This window comes from Salarias fasciatus, chromosome 3 (genome assembly GCF_902148845.1).
Source record: "Salarias fasciatus chromosome 3, fSalaFa1.1, whole genome shotgun sequence".
In the NCBI taxonomy this organism is placed as follows: Eukaryota; Metazoa; Chordata; class Actinopteri; order Blenniiformes; family Blenniidae; genus Salarias; species Salarias fasciatus.
In genome coordinates this window covers 26,807,978-26,823,799 of record NC_043747.1, presented here as the reverse complement: position 1 = coordinate 26,823,799, position 15,822 = coordinate 26,807,978, and the positions used below count along the sequence as shown (strand labels likewise).

The following is a 15,822-nucleotide window of genomic DNA, read 5'->3' as shown; positions in this document are numbered from 1 at the left end:
TAGTTCTAATCTATGGAGATGCTTTGGTTGGAAGAGCCTTTGTAGATACTTTACAACTCCAGCACAAACTGCTCACTTTTCAGGTTCTTCGAGCTGTTGGAGACATTGTGGTGCACATGATGTAAAACAACACCATTTGTTCTGGTCTTGTCCAATAATACAAACTTTTTGGAAGTTGGTTCAAATAGAGATAAAATCAATATTAAACTTACACTCACTACATTGGGATGAGTTACTATTTGGATGTTTACATTCCACTGATATGCAAAAGGAGACTAGACATCTGTTTGGCATACTGAGTTTAGCAGCTCGAAAAGCAATCACTAAGAAATGGCTAAATTGTGTTTGCCCTGACCTGAATGACTGGCATGATGTTATCTATTCAATATTTGTAATGGAACGAATAACATTTCATAAGAAACTCCAGTTGAATAAGTTTAATAAAGTATGGACAAAATGGTTAATGTATGTTTTACCTAAGAGACCCGAATTTGTATGATCTCCTGTATTGTTGTGTACACCTCTGGTTCTTTGTTGTTACTGTTTGTTTTAAAAATGTGTGAAATTTTGAAAAAATAAAATTGAAAAAAAAAAAAAAAAATATTGACCATAAAGTTCAGTCTCAGTGTGTAAATGTCTTCCACTCGTTATACTGGTAACTAACTGAACTATTTCAATCAAAGGTCTACTGAGGAACCAGAACTGGTCCAGAGGTGATCTGCAGCCAGACGTGGATGGAGTGAGGTTTGTTTTTCCATGCTTCAATTAATGCACGTATGAATAATATATTGAGTTGGTAGTGTGATTTTTTTTTTTTTTTTTGTCCTCCTCACAGACTTCGGGACATGTGCAGGGTTGGCTTTGATGCCAAACAAGCTGTAAATATAAGAGGCATAATCTGAAGAACTCTAAATCTTTCCACATTTGATGAGTCATTTGTTTCTAACTTTCGTTGTAAATCACAGTTGAAAAGACCAAACAGAAGCAGAGTCCAGTGGAGGACATGTCAACAGCCAAGGTTACTGGACAGAAAGCCAACAAGTCCAGAGTTTGCAGAGTTGCTGAGAGTTTGGAGCTCCAGCTGGGAGATCAGTGACAGCTTGATCCAGGAGAGATCAGCCTGCTTTGAAAGCTGAAGGTCAACATGGAGCGTGTCAGAGGTTCACAGTCAATGATCCACTGCAGCTCCTTTCTTCTTCTAGCAAGCTTTGAAATGTGGAGCTGCACACGGCTCTGCCACAGTCACAGGACTAAAGACCAGAGAAGAAGATCCGTTTCTCCTGGAGATCCTCAGTGTGGATCACTCTCAGATCAGCCTGATGTCTGACCTTTAGTGTCAACACTACTTTACTGAAACACACTCAAACATGGAGTCTGACCTCAGATTCTGCAGACGACAGAGTGGACTCTGCAGAAAACCACACAGCTGCTCAACTGCTGAATCCTGTAGAGGGGTCTCACTCAGGTCCAGATCTTCCAGATGTTTCTGGAGGGCGGGGTTGGATTTCCGAGGTGAGAACACAACAGTACAGCTGATCTCTGACAAACTGCAGGTCACCAACCTGAATAAAGAGAGAAAGAAGTGAGATTAGAGGACAACGTTTGATGTTGAAGTCATTGAGAGCTGAAGAAGGTTCAGACTGGAAGAGTTTAGAAATGCAAAGTCCAAACAGCTGAAGCCACGAGGAGGAGAAGAGCTCTTTTCAGACACATCTCAGATCTGGTGTTGGGAATCACATTTATAGAGTGTTTAATGATCAATCATGATTCATATTTAACAGAGATAGGTAGTGTTGTAATTCTGAAGACCAGTCTCAGTCTGGAAACCGCTCAACAGAAGACCGCTCTGTATGTTTTTGTTCTATGTTTTATTTTGGGATGTGTCAGCAGAGGCACAAATGTCCTTTTCTCTTCCATATTTCTAGAAACAATGCGAGGAGTTAACTTGAGGACAGCATCCTTAGATGTTAAAGCAGAACTATGCAACTTTTTTACCTCAATAAATGTGTTTCAGAATCCCTGTGGGGGTAAACAAAGACTTGTCACGTTGATTCGCCTGTCCCTTCACTCTCCCCGGGGTCTGTGTCCAGAAAACAGCGCTTGCAATTTCAGAGGATCTGACCCGACTACATCTCACGAGAACAAACCTGCTTTATGGCCCTCATACGGGATTACAAGTATAAAAGCTGTTGGAGTGCGAGATCTGTCATTGTGTTGCAATAGACGATCTTTGCATGATGTGTTGATTGGTTCTAATTTCCGTTTGGTAACTGAAAAATAAAGAGGAGTGGCACCTCCTCTCTTAGCAGTGAGCGCCAGTGAGTTCGCTGCACTGAGCTGAAAGCAGCATGTGTCCGAGTGTGTTTGTTTTCCAATAAGTTTGAGTGTGCGAGGCAGGCATGTCTATGACAGAGGGAGCATCTGGGGGTGATGAGGAGGCTATTTACGACAGTGAGCTTTCACAGGACCAGTAGGGGGAGTGCTAAAGCAAATCTCGCATAGTTCTGCTTTAACAGGCTTAAATAAGCCACTTAAAAGAAGGGAAGTGTTCACTAAGTTGAAAAAAGTGAATATTCAAGCCATGTTTCTACAAGAAACACACCTGTCACAAAAAGAACAGGTTATGTATGAATACGAATACTTTATTGTCCACCATCTCAGGAAACAACAAGCAACTGTCATAATACATAAAACCAGGGACCCCAAACAAAAAAAAAGAATGCATGAACCTGAAGAAATAGACAAGGTTTTCAAAGATTACTATCAAAGTTTGTCCTCTAAGCCCCCAGAAAAAGAACAATCGGATATGAATGAACTTCTGAACTCACTGGACTTGCCATCATTAGGTGAAATACAAAATAAAAATTCACCTCCAGTATCACAAATCAGGTCATCACCTCTGTTCGTCAGCAGAAGGATGGGGGAGGCGTTGGAGTAGGGTCGGGAACGTCATGGATGCAGTGTGCAAGTTCAGTTTATCAGTCCAGTATGTGTGTCTGTGGTAAGCCCGTCCCACTCCGTGGTGTTCCGGTCACTGTGACCCAGTAGCAGATGGTAGTCGCCATGGAGATGACCTCGACAGAAACAGTCCAGAGGGGAGCAGGTGGCATTGGGATAGAGAGGGAGGGAATAGATGAGCAATCATTTGGCCTAGGGTCTTTCAGGGGATTGTTTTGAATTCCAAGGGGTGCCAGATGCAACCGGTTGGTATCTTGTTTTGGTGTGGAAGGAGGCAATTGACCTTCGTCTGCTTGGTTCTCAACTTCTCAGACAGCTGCTGTGTTTAACCCTGTTATGATGACGTCCAACTTGCATCTCAAATAGTCCACAACCCCAGCCAAATTGTCCATCCTTCGATAGAGTTCGCACAAACGGTCAGCATCATCTTTTGCCCGTTCATTTGAAAAGATTCCCTTGGATGTCTTTCATGAATCTCATTTACTCTAAAGGAAGGGATCCTAGAGACCTATCTCAGTACTAGTGTTAATTTTGACATGAATTTTTCATTTATTTTAGTTTTAGTCACTCACCAAAGGCTTGATTTAGTTAAAGTCACATTGTAGTTTTTTAGTTTTGTTTTGTTTTAGTTAAAATGTATTCTGTGGAAATTAGTTTTAGTTTTAGTCTTAATTTCAGTCTTGATGAAATTTGACAGTTTTGTTGTACTGTAGTAAATTAGACAGATAGACAGATAGACAGAGAGATAGATAGATAGACAGATAGACAGATAGACAGACAGACAGATAGACAGATAGATAGATAGATAGATAGATAGATAGATAGACTTTATTGTCCCAGTAGGAAATTTGTCTTGAGCAAAGTGAAAAGTAGAGGTCGACCGATATGGGTTTATTGGGGGCCGATGCCGATGCTTTCCAAATTTGGGCAGCCGATGCCGATATGCATAGCCGATTTTTCCAATTTGATATTTAGGCCAATTTAAAAAAAAAAAATAAAAAAAAAAAATATATATATATACATATACATATACATATATATATACACACACACACACACATATACACACACACACACATACACACACACATATATATATATATATATATATATATATATATATATATATATATATATATATACATATATATATATATATACACACACACACATATATATACATACATATATATATACGTATATTGCCAAGATACCACAAACACTTCATTTACTCGGGAAAAAAAAACAAAACTCGCATAGTCCTCACATCTCTCCAAACAATGATTAACCAGAATTTTAAAAAATATGTTTCCAATTAAAGGTTGTTTAAAAGGCATGGCATAAATTATTCACATATTTTTATTAGATTCTTGATTTCAAAATCTATTACGCCCCATAATTCCCTCCTGCCAGGCTCAAGTCCTGGAGGAGTCTGGAAATCTAAAGAAAGTCATTTCTTGTGCCCGGGCTGCTGGAGATGCTCGGAGTCCCGACGGTCTCTCTCTGGTCCTGGAGGTTGCTGGTTCCTCCACCCTCTGGCTGCTCCACCTTGCCACGAACCAGACTGCAGAGCAGGTGGAGTTGGTGGATCTATCTGGCAGCAGTGCTGCAGCTGCATCTGTACAGATCATGATCAGATCATTTTCAATGCCTTGCCTGAGCTTCTCCTTAAGCATGACTGGATCTATAGAGGGATCAATAAAACACAAGGCATCTTAATTCCTGATGATTTGATGGTCAAAGCAGGAACCGAAAATCTTGAAAAAATGAAATATATAAGAATTTTTATTATTGTAAAAATGAAATACACATTTATAGAATGGAAAAAACAGAAAAAAAAAACATCAACAACAAAACAAAAGTTACTGGCTAAATAGAGGAAAGATAAAATACTTAATTATAAAAGAACAATAGAAAAACAGATGAAGCTCTTGCTGTCAAATCTGCACCACTCTGATCCGTTTATCATCGCGCAACTTGCCTTGCTTCTAGCCAAAAGAACAAACTTTTACAGCTTTTGCAGAACAAAAATGACTTACTTACTTGGTGCTCCAGCGAGGGTCAAGGTATCTCGTCCCAGTGCGTTGAGCTGACCAGATGAACCAGATTTTTCCAGTGCTGGCGATCTTGTGCCAGCTGCTCTACATGCTCCACAGCAACTCTGTGTTGCTGGAGGTCGTCCACAACGACATCGAGCAATCAGATGCGGAGTTTCCCTCGTGGTCGTCTCCAGCCTGCGGTCTTTGGGTCAAACTGGAGAATGGCTCGGGTCGGATGTTTCTAGGGGGAAACGAAGGACATGGCCGAGCCAGCGGGTGCAGCGTTGTGTAACCAAGGAAGATGCTCGGGGCTCTGAGCACTTCATTGGAAACTTGCTGGGGCCACCTGATGTTCTCGATGGTTCTCAGAGCCCTGCTGTCAAAGCCATCGATTCTTGCGGCCAGAGTGTCATTCAGGGGCCACGCTTCTGAGCCATAAAGCAGGATGGAGAGTACAGCTAATTTGTAAATTCGCTGCTTCGTCGTGCTTGAGATGGTCTGGTGCCGCCAGAGTGGTTTCCAGAGAGACTGCAGAGCAGATGCTGCCAGGGCTTGTCTGCGGTCAATAGCTGGTTTTAGGTCCCCTCTGTCACCATGGACCCCAGGAACGCAAAGTTCTTGACAGGCTCTACGATGTCGCTCCCAATTTGCATGGGAGGTGGATCTGGTCCATCACCGACATGCATGAACTTCGTTTTAGTCCAGCTCACTCGGAGGCCAAGCTGTGCTGCCTCCTCACTGTAAATGCCCAGAGCATCTCTCAGCTGACTGTAGGTTGTGCTGAGCAAGATGGTATTGTCAGCGTATTCCAGGTCAGTCAGGTGGTAGCTGCCGAAGGAAACTCCAGGAACGCGCTCGCAGACTCTAGACATCAGATGGTCAATGATGCAGTCAAAAAGATCAGGAGCAGCCACACAGCCCTGGCGAATGCCACTGGAGATGGTAAACCAGTTGGAGTCGGTACCATTAATAGGGACACAGCTCAAAAATGAACATAACAAAAATGGGCTTATTTCTATTTATTTTATGCACAGACAAGAGATTATTTGATCACCAATACCTGAATGAGGACGGGTGAAGTTGAGAATTCCCTTAAACCAGGAGGCTGGACTTCATTTTTCTTATATATACAATGGGGGAAATAAGTATTGAACGCATTAACTGTTTTGTCATTACATTTATTTCCAAAGATGCAATTCATGTGACATTTCTTCCAGACACTGGTATTAACTCAAATAATCCACACATGAAAAGAAATCACAACATTCAAATCCATAAATAGTGATTATGTGGAATTAAGTGCAATAACACAGGAAAAAAGTATTGAACACACTATCTGAGACTCGTTTAATACTTTGTGGAGAAGCCTTTGTTTGCAATGACTGCTTCCAGACGCTTGTTGTATGTATGAACTAATCGCCCACACTGCTCAGGTGTGATTTTTGCCCATTCCTCCGCACAGATTGTCTTCAAATCCTGAATATTCTTTGGTGCCCTCTGGTGAACCCTTATCTTTAGTTCTTTCCACAAATGTTCGATCGGATTTAAGTCAGTTGATTGACTGGGCCATTCTAACACATTGATTTTCTTTTTTTTAAACCATTCGAGAGTCAACTTTGCCGTGTGCTTCGGATCGTTGTCCTGTTGAAAGGTCCAGCCCCGTCTCATCTTCATCATCCTGGTGGATGGCAGGAGGTTCATCTCAAGAATTTGCCGATAGATGTTTCCATTCATTGCTCCTTCAATTATATGAAGTCTGCCAGTACCACGAGATGAGAAACAACCCCATGCCATGATGTTTCCACCACCAAACTTCACTGTTGGTATAGTGTTATTTGGGTGATGTGCAGTGCCATTTCTCCTCCAAACATGGTGTGTAGTATGACAGCCAAAAAGTTCAATTTTGGTCTCATCTGACCAGACAACATTCTCCCAGTATTCCACAGGCTTATCCAGATGCTGTTTAGCAAACTTTAGACGAGCTTCAACGTGCCTTTTTTGAGGAACGGAGTCTTGCGGGCTGAGCGTCCATAGAGGCCATGGCGGTGGAGTGCATTGCCTATCGTTTTCTCTGTAACACTTGTACCTGCTGCCTCCATGTCTTGCTGGAGTGCTTTCCGGGTGGTCCTTGGCTCTTTGAGAACTCTTCTGACCATCTTTAGGCTCCTAAGTATCAGGCTCCTAAGTATCTTTGTGATCTGCTTCAAACGTACTCACCTGGCCGCTTGCTCCGCTCCTCAGACCAGAACCTCCTCATGGTACCAAAAACGCGTTTTAAAACTAGAGGAGATGTGTCCTTTCAGGCCGTGGCTCCAAAACTATGGAACGCCCTGCCTCTGTCCCTCCGTGTGGCTGATACAATTGACTCCTTTAAAAAGCAGCTGAAGACGCTTTTATTTAATCGGGCTTTTAGTTGACTGGACGTTTCTGATGCGATTGATTGGCTGTCTGTTCTTATCACGTTTATTTTGATATTGTTTTTATTTTTGTTTTTTGCACTGTGAAGCACTTTGTGATTTTATCTGCGAAAGGTGCTATACAAATAAAGTTTATTATTATTATTATTATCTTTCTGACTCCCTGGTCAGAAATCTTGCGAGGAGCTCCTGTGCGCGGCCTGTTGATGATAAGGTGATGCTTCTTCCACTTGCGGATAATGGCCCCAACGGTGCTTACTGGAATACTCAGATTCTTTGAGATAAGTCTGTAACCAGTTCCATTCTGATGCTGAGCAACAATCAGGCTGCGAAGGTCTTGAGAGAGCTCCTTGCTTTTACCCATCATGAGATGTGTCTTGTTTGACTACTTGGTGAAAAAACAACCTGTTTATAGGGCCATCAATTAGCACTAACCCAGCTGATGTTGGTTTGCACTTATAGGAAGTACAAAGACTAATTACTTTCAGGTGTGAGATGGTATGGTGCCTTTCCTTGACAAACTATACAGCTTTCCCATGGTGTGTTCAATACTTTTTCCCTGTGTTATTGCACTTAATTCCACATAATCACTATTTATGTATTTGAATGTTGTGATTTCTTTTCATGTGTGGATTATTTGAGTTAATACCAGTGTCTGGAAGAAATGTCACATGAATTGCATCTTTGGAAATAAATGTAATGACAAAACAGTTAATGCGTTCAATACCTATTTCCCCCATTGTATAATGAAGCCATTATGTTTGAAAACATTGTTATCAGTCATGAAATCATCCTTTAAAATGTGTTCGCTTCAGTCATTAAATAAAATGTTTAAAACACGATCTGTGTGTACAATAATTTTCAATGTATAAATAACCAAAAGAGACAGTTCTCCATTGAATATTAGTAATATTTTGTTAGATAAAAAGCGATACAAGTAATGTAAACATGTACATGGACAGTTAAATAATTCTAAAGATGAATTCAGCTGATTTTATGAGTGATTGTAGGAAAACCGCCAGCTGTCTGCTACATTTAATAAATCACGGTCTCTTCAGTTGCTCCACTTTGGCACCAGTCAGCCAAAAAACACCTATTTTAGGATTACAATTTTTTTTTTTCAGTTTTGCCCCTTTTTTTCATGCCTTTCCTTTTACCATCCCCTATTATTTTATTTTACCGAGATTTTGACTTGGGCCATGGTAGAAAACAATGGAGAATTGAATGTGGGTCGTCGCGAGCGCTGTGAGCGCAAAGTACAGCGGACTTTCTCTGCAGTGCGCCCCGCTGCTCCATGCATGTCACGTCCTGGGAGCCTGGAATCAGCTGATAGCCTGTCACTACCGGATCAGGAACACACACACACACACACACACACACACACACGTCTGCAAATAGATTCTGATTGAATTTGTTTCTCTGTAGAAGAAGCTTCTTTTCTCTGTTTTTTGGTCAAAATGAGGCGTTTTCACTGAAGCCACCGTATGTTCTACTGCTGATTTGTAAAGATCTAAAAAGGCTAAAAAAGAACTTTGTTTTTGCTGATGAAAGAAAAGAGTCTCTTTCGATGGCTTCAGTGTTTATGTAGTCCTAAAACTCAATATTCTCTGGGCCTTGAAAGTCCAGCGAAAAAAATCCCCAAAACTCTGGTAGGATGGAGCTGTCTACTCTGAACATGGCTGCCAGTCAATGAGTTAATATGACAGAGGAAAACACCGTGAATTTTGGTCAGAGAATAATGTGAGGTGGTCGCTGTCATATATCCAGATGTATGTTCTGTTTGAATTTACCTTTTGGCGCAGTTGAGAGGAGCGTGCATCTCTAGATACCTATATCTAGAGTTCTATATCTATAGGTCTATGCTGTAAGCCGGAGCTACGGAAGCCGTGTGTGTGTTTGTGACTGCCGATGCTGATGCATGTTTTTGTGGATGTCTGCTTGGGAATAAACACCTTTTCGTTCCCGAAACGCCTCTGGAACTACTTCAAACGTATTACAGTCTCCTCAGAAGATATTCTGCTTGATTTCATCTGAAAGTGCAGCTTTTCTAGTTTCATATGAGACCCACGATGTGGAGGTGGAGCAAATGGATCTAGTGTTCTGTTCTGTTTTTTTCTAGATGTTGTTGATGTTGGTGGCTTGGCAATTTTTTTCATATGTATTTAAAGGGGCTGTATCACACAAAATTCACTTTTTGTATGTTTTAACCTATGTACTCATCAACAACACCCCCAAAGCATTTTTTTTTTCCTTCGTGCCTGTGTGTTTGAGCTTTCCTTGTTTTTCTGCTGCTCAGAGAGGCAGCCCCTCCCGTACCCGTGAAAACGGTGTGTTTTCCCATATTGACGTCAATAGGAGAAGATGGCTCCCCTGAGCCACCCCCCCCTGCAGGACCTCGGCATCAGCGTTGCCGCTTTTTGTGTCTCTGATTACGGAGATAAACTTTAACCATCGTCTGAAAGCAACAATCAAGCAAGAGCAAGAGTCTGAAGGGTCTGCGCTTGGTGAGTTTCTAACAGAAAAAGACGTTTTTGCATGTCTTTGCGTGTAGAGAAGCTAGAGCTAAAGAGCTAATGCTAACCCTTAGAGATGCTAACGCATGACGAATTTGTTTTGAAGCTCTGATTGGTTAAAGTACAATGTCACAGTCCACAGGGGGAGAGGCGGGATTTTCAGTGAAACAGAGCGTTTTCTCTTCTGGGTTTCAGAATTAGCCCCAGAAAATCTTTTATTTCACACAAAATTACTTTTTCTTAGCGCCAAAAATAAACTATTACCATGTTAATGCCATTTCTAGGGTTTGGACTAGCTAAAAAAACATGATACAGCCTCTTTAAAGTTTTTATAAAGCAAGTTCTTTAATATCATGGTCCATTTGGAGTAGGGTGACCATACATCCTCTTTTCCCCGGACATGTCCTCTTTTTACGTCCTGTCCGGGGCGTCCAGGCGGGTTTTTTAAATTCAAGGAAATGTCCGGGTTTTACTGTTTCTCAAAGCACGTGAACGTAAATTGACCAGCGCTTTACACACAATACTATGATACTTTGTTGCGCGACGTAATTACCGAGAGGTGGTCTGTGAGCCGATCTGTATGACGGAGCGGAGAAGACGGGGCTTCAGAGACAGCGGAGCGCTTCTTCTTCTTCTGTGTTGTTTACCGGCGGATGGCACCATTTCAACAGGCGCATTACCGCCTCCTATCGCTATAGAGTGGGATCACAGAACAATCTAAAATCTATTTATTAACCCCGTTAATACAAGGTATGAGATCAATGCATTCCGACTGTTTACAACACTATTTATGGAGAACTGATGAATATCTTCTCTACTTAATTTGACAGCGGAGCACGGAAAATGCCTCAGCTTCAGAGCACCTTCTCAGATGAACCGCAAAAAAAATTTCCAACATACTGAGATGAAAAATAGAACGTAGAAGAGAAGCAGGATGAAGAAAACAAAGATTAAAAGTATCTATCTTTTTTTATATCTTTTTTGTTTGTCAAGTTACTATTTTGGTGAGACTCTTATATTCTTCTATCTTATTTCAGTTATTAAGAAATATATTGTTGGAGCTGGATTTTCTAACAGAAGAGTTCATATTTAGATCATTATTTAATATTTGTAAAGAGTCCAAGAGAGCTGTTATTTTGTTACAAGTTTTTACATGTCATTTTTATTTTGTTAAAAGAAGTTAGTTTCGCCCCCCCCCCCCATCCCCCGTCCTCTTTTTTGAAATTCAAAATATGGTCACCCTAATTTGGAGTGATCAGGATTAGGGGCATGAGTGGCTTTTTGTTTGATAAACAATTGAAAGAAAGCATCCCCACAGCACTTTCCCAACTTTTTACACATTTTGAACTGGTTCACACAGCTGCTGGACCTCGGGATTGTTGGGCTTAAATGGAAAAAAAAAGAAAGGGAGGAAATTGGAGAACATAATGATTGTTCACGAGTCCAGAAACACCAGTCTGATTCGAGTCTGAAGTCTCTCTGTGTGTGACTAATGGGCGACTCGAGTCCCCATCTCTGTTGCAATGATGGATTCAAACAACAGATGAACAAAGGCATCACTGCACTCTGTACACTGACTCAAGGCAAAACATTTAAAAGATTTGAAGAACTAAAGAAGGAATTTTTAGTAGACAATAAAGATTTCTTCAGAAATTTACAGCTTAGAGATTCCCATGAAAAAAAGATGAACGCAACATTGTCTGAAGATGGAAACGCAGTGATTGATATGTTGACCGAGGCCCATAACAAGATCGGAAAGAAAATTATCTCTGACCTCTACTAGAGCCTCCATAAACTGAAAGACAACAACATGATATAAGTTAAAGCAAAATGGGAAAAAGAATTAAACATAGAAGTAACACAGCAGGATTGGCGCTAAATGTAGAAAACACAGCACTCAACCACTGACTCTCAGCAGTGGAGAGTGTTTGGCTGGAAGAACTGAAGCTGCTTCTTCACTGCTCCACAAATTAAACACCATCAAATACAAGGGCAATGCTGGAGGAAACGTGGCCAATTGAACATCAACCACTCCCGTATTTTATGGACTTGTCCAAAAATTCAGTTATTTTGGGGAAAAATATGCTCCACCCTAAAGCTAATCTTAGGTTCTGAAATCCTCAAGGATGTCAGACTATCATATCTGGGTGGAGACATGAACAAAGCATTTCCTGGGAATGACGGCTGGGTTAAAGTCTGCTCATCACATGTAAAAAGGCCATTAAAGGAATTGGTATGAAGTTGAACCGCCTGTTTGAAAACAATGGATTGAAATAGTTGAAGGATTTTTTATAATGGAAAATATGACTCTTCCCCTCAGAAACAAAAGTGAGTTTTGGAAAAAAATGGGGAAAAAAGGTTATAGTTTGCTGAAAAGGAAGAGGATGTTACCCTCTCATAATTGTATAACTATGAAAAACTAATTTAATTTTGTCTTTATAGGTAAACTTGTCTGACTCTGCAATGTTCCTTTTTGTTTTTTGTTTTGTTCTTTACTTCTTTTTGCTCCACATAAATGTCAAATGAATAGTGGGAAAAACAAAGAATAAAAAGGTTAGGCTCAAGCATATATTCCTCCCTGAAGAGTGTAAATCTCTCCTCATGTGAAACTGGTCGGGAGTAATCCCTTCAACCGTCAACTACCTGCCCTATTGTGGGAAATGAAATTTGAGAACTGCAACCTCTTCTACGCAGAACTCTAAATCCTTCCACATTTGATGAGCGATTTGTTCCTAACTTTAGTTGTAAACCAGAGTTGAAATGAGGAGTTAATCCACTTTAGATGAGACTGATCAGACTGATCCTTGTTGTTCATTTGTTCTTCTAAGAAGGTTGGAGCTCCGAGGAACTGAAACAACTATGGTTCTTCTTCTCCCTGATTTGATCTTTGATCTTTTGGAGAGCTGAACTGATGTGAAGACCAAACAGAAGCAGAGCCCAGTGGAGGACATGTCAACAGCTGAGGGTCTCTCCAGGAGAGATCAGCCTGCTTTGAAAGCTGCAGCACCTTTCGTCTTCTAGCAAGCTTTGAAATGTGGAGCTGCACACGGCTCTGCCACAGTCACAGGACGAAAGCACAGAGAAGAAGGCTCAGTTTCTCCTGGAGATCCTCAGTGTGGATCACTCTCAGATCAGCCTGATGTCTGCACTTCAGTGTCAACACAACTTTCACTGAAACACACTCAAACATGGAATCTAACCTCAGAGTCTGCAGACGACAGAGTGGACTCTGCAGAAAACCACACAGCTGCTCAACTCCTGAATCCTGCAGATCAGGGTTCCTACTCAGGTCCAGATGTTGCAGATGCTTCTGGAGGGAGGGGTTGGACTTCAGAGCTGAGATCACAGAAGAACAGCTGATCTCTGACAAACTGCATTCCTCCAACCTGAATAAAGAGAGAAAGAAGTGAGATTAGAGGACAAAGTTTGATGTTGAAGCCATTGAGAGCTGAAGAAGGTTCAGACTGGAAGAGTTTAGAAATGTAAAGTCCAAACAGCTGAAGCCAACAGGAGGAGAAGAGCTCTTTTCAGACACATTTCAGATCTCGTGTTGGGAATCTATTCTATAGACTGTTTAGTGATCAATTATGATTAATATTTAACAGAGAGAGGTTGTGTTGTAGTACTGAAAGCCAGTCTCAGTCTGGAGACGAGGTGTTATGAGGCAGTGTCCATCCATCCCCCCTGACCTGCTACCTTAAAGTGGTGGGGGGAGTTTGAGTGCCCGCGTGATCGCAGGAGCTATGTTTCCTGGGGCTTATAGCCCCACAGCTCAGCCGCCATGTGTTGGAGTTGTCCCCAGTGAAGGAGTGGGTTGTATCTCTGCGCCTTCGGGTCGGGGATAGGTGCCTCACTGTTGTTTCGGATTACGGGCTGAACGGCAGTGCTGAGTACCTGGCCTTCTTGGAGTCCCTGGGAGGGGTGCTGGACAGTGTTCCGACTGTGGACTCCATTGTTCTACTGGGGGACTTCAGCGCTCACGTGGGCAGCGACAGTGAGACCTGGAGGGGGGTGATTGAGTCGCATGGCCTCTCTGATCTGAACCCGACTGGTGTTCTGTTATTGGACTTCTGTGTGAGCCACAGCTTGTCCATAACGAACGTCATGTTCGAGCACAGGAGTGTCCATAAGTGTACTTGGCACCAGGACACCCTAGGTCGGAGGTCAATGACCAACGATATTGTCATAATATCTGACCTCTGGTCATGTATCTTTGACACTCGGGTGAAGAGAGGAGCAGAGCTGTCGACCAATCAGCATCTGGTGGTGATTTGGATCTGCTGGTGGAGGAGGAAACCGGACAGACTTGGTTAACCCAATCGTGTTATGAGGGTCTGTTGGGAATGTCTGAGTGGAGCCCACTGCCAGCACAGTTTTCAACTCCCACCTCCAGGAGAGCTTCTCTTAGATCCTAAGGGTGGTTGGGGACATTGAGTCCGAGTGGACTATGTTCTCCACCTCCATTGTCGAAGCAGCTGCTCAGAGCTGCGGTTGTAAGGTCTCCGGTGCCTGCCGTGGCGGCAACCCCCGAACCCGGTGGTGGACACCGGAAGTAAGGGCTGCCGTCAAGCTGAAGAAGGACTCCTACTTTTTTTTTTTTAATTACAAAAGGGAGACGGCACAATCTCGTTGTATCTAAATGCTACAATGATAATAAAGGCAATTCTGATTCTGATTCTGATTCTGATTCTATTGAGCCTTGTTGGCTCATGGGACTCCAGAAGCAGCTGACAGGTACTGGCAGCCCAAGCGAACTGCAGCTTGAGCAGTTGTGGAGGCAAAAACTCGGGTCTGGGAGGAGTTCGGGGAGGCCATGGAGGAGGATTACCGGTCGGCCTCGAAGAAATTCTGGCAAATGGTCCAGCATCTCAGGAGGGGAAAGCAGGTCTCTACTAACACTGTTTGCAGTGTAAGTGGGGAGCTGCTAACCTGAACTGGGGATATTGTTGGACGATGGAAGGAATACTTCGAGGACCTCCTCAATCCCGTCACCACGTCTTCTGTGGACTCACCCATCACCCAAGCTGAAGTCACCGAGGTGGTTGGAAAGCTCCTCGGTGGCAAGGCACCGAGGGTGGACATGATTCACACTGAGTATCTTAAGTCTCTGGATGTGCAAGGACTGTCTTGGCTGATACGTCTCTGTAACATCGCGTGGCAGTCGGGCACACTGCCTCTGGATTGGCAGATCGGGGCGGTGGTTACCCCTGTTTAAAAAGGGAGACCGGAGGACGTGCTCCAACTATAGGGGGATCACACTCCTCAGAATCCCCGGGAAAGTCTATAGCAGGGTACTGGATAGGGGGATTCGACCGATAGAAGAACCTCGGATTCAGGAGGAACAGTGCGGTTTCCGTTCTGGTTGTGGAACACTGGACCAGCTCTATACCCTCCATTGGATACTCGAGGGCTCGTAGGAGTTTGCCGAACCAGTCCACATGTGTTTTGTGGATTTGGAGAAGGCCTTCGACTGCGTCCCTCATGGTATCTTGTGGGGGGTGCTTTGTGAGTATGGAGTCCGGGGCCCTTTGCACAGGGATGTCCGGTCTCTGTATGACCGAAGCAGGAGCCTGATCCGCATTGCCGGCAGAAAGTCGGACCTGTTCCCGGTGCATGTTGGCTGCCCTTTGTCACCGGTTCGGTTCATCATTTTCATGGACAGAATTTCTAGGTGCAGCCAGGGGCCAAAGGGGGTCCGGGGACCACAGGATTTCATCTCTGCTTTTTGCAGATGATGTTTTCCTGTTGGCTCCATCGAACCCAGATTTGCAGCATGCACTGGGGGCAGTTCGCAGCTGAGTGTGAAATGGTGGGGATGAGGATCAGCACCTCCAAATCCAAGGCCATGGTCCTCAACTGGAAGAAGGTGGTCTGCCCTCTTCAGGTCTGCCCTGG

The 15,822-nt window shown here is 43.0% G+C and overlaps 1 protein-coding gene across 1 annotated transcript in view; it reads right to left on the bottom strand.

The window, feature by feature from the left end:
* The window catches only part of LOC115386140 (ribonuclease inhibitor-like), a 31,725-nt gene extending 17,845 nt beyond the window's left edge, over positions 1–13,880 (bottom strand). Inside the window, exons 1-3 of the mRNA XM_030088359.1 lie at positions 13,827–13,880; positions 13,128–13,237; positions 1,380–1,562 (exon numbers count right to left, since the gene is read on the bottom strand). Coding sequence (XP_029944219.1) covers positions 1,380–1,562; positions 13,128–13,237; positions 13,827–13,880 — 347 coding nt within the window. The remainder of the gene's footprint in view (positions 1–1,379; positions 1,563–13,127; positions 13,238–13,826) is intronic.
* Positions 13,881–15,822: the final 1,942 nt, after the last annotated feature.